The sequence below is a fragment of the Bison bison genome, unplaced genomic scaffold (genome assembly GCF_000754665.1).
Source record: "Bison bison bison isolate TAMUID 2011002044 unplaced genomic scaffold, Bison_UMD1.0 scf7180017864192, whole genome shotgun sequence".
NCBI classification, from domain to species: domain Eukaryota; kingdom Metazoa; phylum Chordata; class Mammalia; order Artiodactyla; family Bovidae; genus Bison; species Bison bison.
This window is the reverse complement of record NW_011494764.1, coordinates 4,371,372-4,373,825: the sequence shown is the minus strand read 5'-3', so window position 1 is coordinate 4,373,825 and position 2,454 is coordinate 4,371,372. Positions and strand designations below refer to the sequence as shown.

The 2,454-nt window shown below is 60.9% G+C and overlaps 1 protein-coding gene across 1 annotated transcript in view; it reads left to right on the top strand.

The window, feature by feature from the left end:
* The window catches only part of ACSF3 (acyl-CoA synthetase family member 3), a 42,580-nt gene extending 40,473 nt beyond the window's left edge, over positions 1-2,107 (top strand). Inside the window, exon 10 of the mRNA XM_010843949.1 lies at positions 1,783-2,107. Within this exon, the coding sequence (XP_010842251.1) occupies positions 1,783-1,930 (148 nt within the window). The 3' untranslated portion in view covers positions 1,931-2,107. The remainder of the gene's footprint in view (positions 1-1,782) is intronic.
* The last annotated feature ends 347 nt before the right edge of the window (positions 2,108-2,454 follow it).

The following is a 2,454-nucleotide window of genomic DNA, read 5'->3' as shown; positions in this document are numbered from 1 at the left end:
GAGCCCAGCTCAGAGGACGCTGGGGCAGGCTGAACAGGCTGGGGGCACCGCTGAGCTCAGGGCATTGCAGGGGCCTGTGGGTGCTCGCTGCCAGCTGAGCTCAGAAAGAAGCTGTTAGTTCTGTCCCCAGGTTCTCTATCTTAGATGTAGGAGGTTCCTCCCTCTCCCCTCCCCACCCCACCCCCTCCTTCTGCTGCTTCCTCGACACTGAAGATACTTGTGGCTCTCCCAGCGGGGTCTCGGGAGCAGTCGGAGTCCTTGTTTATCGGGCAGCACAGCTGGGCCATTAGATTCCCCTGGATTTGCAGAATCACAGCTGGAACGTTATAGTTTCACAAAGGCGTGAGCAGGATTCTAGTTGGCTTTGCTGCTTTGGTTAAACAGTTGCTTTGTTAAAAGGCAGAGCTCACCATCCTGTGCTGAGAGCGGGTCTCCTGGCATTAGAGGGGCTCCTTGTCGCCCCAGGCTCCCGGCATCCCTCCATGGGGTCTGCTGCCTGCCGAGAGCTTGGGGTCCTGGGAGATGCTCCCTGCAGGGTGGGCCTGGGGCAGCTGGGACCCTGGGCTTTGTGTCTCACACAAGCCAGCCATGGATAGTGACCCCGCAACTGCCCACCCCATGGATGGAGAGCAAAGGTCCTCCTCTCAGAGGGCAGGGCCGGCTCCAGATCTGTCTACACCCCTGGTGGGGGAGTATGCAGGAGGGGCCTCACTCCAGTCCTTCTTGACACTGGCTCAGTGAAGCTGCTGTTCCTATGTCATGTCTGTTGCCATATAAGGGTCTTTTTTAAGATTATTTTAAAATCATGTTTTCCCTTCCACTGCTATTTTTCATTCTTGAAGATTCTTGCTTCACAGTCTGTCTGCCCCCCAGTAAAGGTCCGTCCTGCCCCTTCCCCCAGACTGCTGTGCTCCTAGAGGAGTTGGGGGAAGCTGGCAGCCACGCCCTCCCCAGCTCAGGCACTGTGAATCTAGGGGTGCGCGTGGCTTGGGGCTGGGTGGCAACACCACATTCCCGGGTCTGGACATGGCCTGCCCATCACACTGTCCAGTCACAGAAGCCCATGTGAGGCTTACACCCCCTGGGCAGGGGCGGGGGGTTAGTTCAGGAATCCCGTGCCCAGATGGAGCTCTGCGGGATCAGGTATCAAGCAGGGACGATGCTCCCAAGGCACTGAACAGTGGGGATTTCCCTGCAGGGAAGCTCTGGAACAAACAGCTCAGCTCTGCAGGGTTCCCACTCAGGCGGCACTTTGCCCTGACCAGTTCCTCCCAGACCACTTGCTGAGCTGATGCTCTCCAGAGGAGAACGGGTCTGTTCTCAGAAATGGCGAGCTCACAGGCTTTTAGACTGCTCCTCTCCATGCCTGCGACTTCTGTTCCCGTTTTGGTGACTATGGGTTGGGGTTCGGGCTGTGCGTCCCGCCTCTGTTGCCCCCCTGCCCCAGGCAGCACCTGTGCTTCTGCTGGTCTCTTACAAAGGGGCCCGTGTGCGGCCATGGCGCAGGGAGCTCTGCCCAGGATAGCCGCGGTGCCTGCAGCCTCAGCGTGGGGTTCAGAGCTGACCGCGGCTATTCCCAGGAGGATGCCTCATCAACGGGGCCCCTCCCACTCTGTGGGCTTTGGCTCTGGCGTGGGCGGGGCAGTGCTGGCCAGTGTGCATGCATGGTCAGGACACCCAGAGGTGTGCGAGGTGCCAACCACCCCCCTCCAGTAACCTCCCACTGGGGAAAGGTGCCAACCATCCCTGCGGCCCCTGCACTGAGGCCCCTTGTCTCTGCAGAGGCGTCCTGGCCCCATACGCTGTGCCCTCGGAGCTGCTGCTGGTGGAGGAGATCCCGCGGAACCAGATGGGGAAGGTCAACAAGCGAGACCTCGTCCGGCAGCTTTACCCGCATGAGAAGGGCGCCCCCGAGGCCGGGAGCCAGTGAGCCAGCCTCCCGCGCAGCCAGAATGAAACCACCTTAAACCCTGCAATGGCATTGTGGCTGTAGCCACACCCCACAGTTCCATATGCTCTGCACCCCTAACCCCCAGGTCCCAGTGTGTCCAGAGGTGTCTCGGGGAAGCCGGTCTCCCTGGAAACTCAATAAAGGCCTCACAGAGAAGCCAGTGCCTGTCCGGCAATCCCGCCTGGGTCTCTGTGGTCCCTGCCCTCGCATGGGGAGGGCGCGGTCTGCATGTGTGTGCACACTGCAGGGCAGGGTGAATGGCAGCCCTGGGCGTCCAGGGGAGGGCGTTTCCCACAACAAGAGTGGGTGGCTGTGGGGTCACCCTGTGACCCTGGCCGAGGCTCACTAAGCCTTCAGGCCCAGGGCCGTGGCTCAGGCAACCAGAGGGCAGGGAGTGCCTGACTTTTGGCCCCAGAGTGGCCACCTAGACCAGGGTCGGGCTGGGAGCCAGTATCTGGGGCTCTGGGGCCAGTTTTTCCCAGTTGTGGCTGCAGCCTGTATCC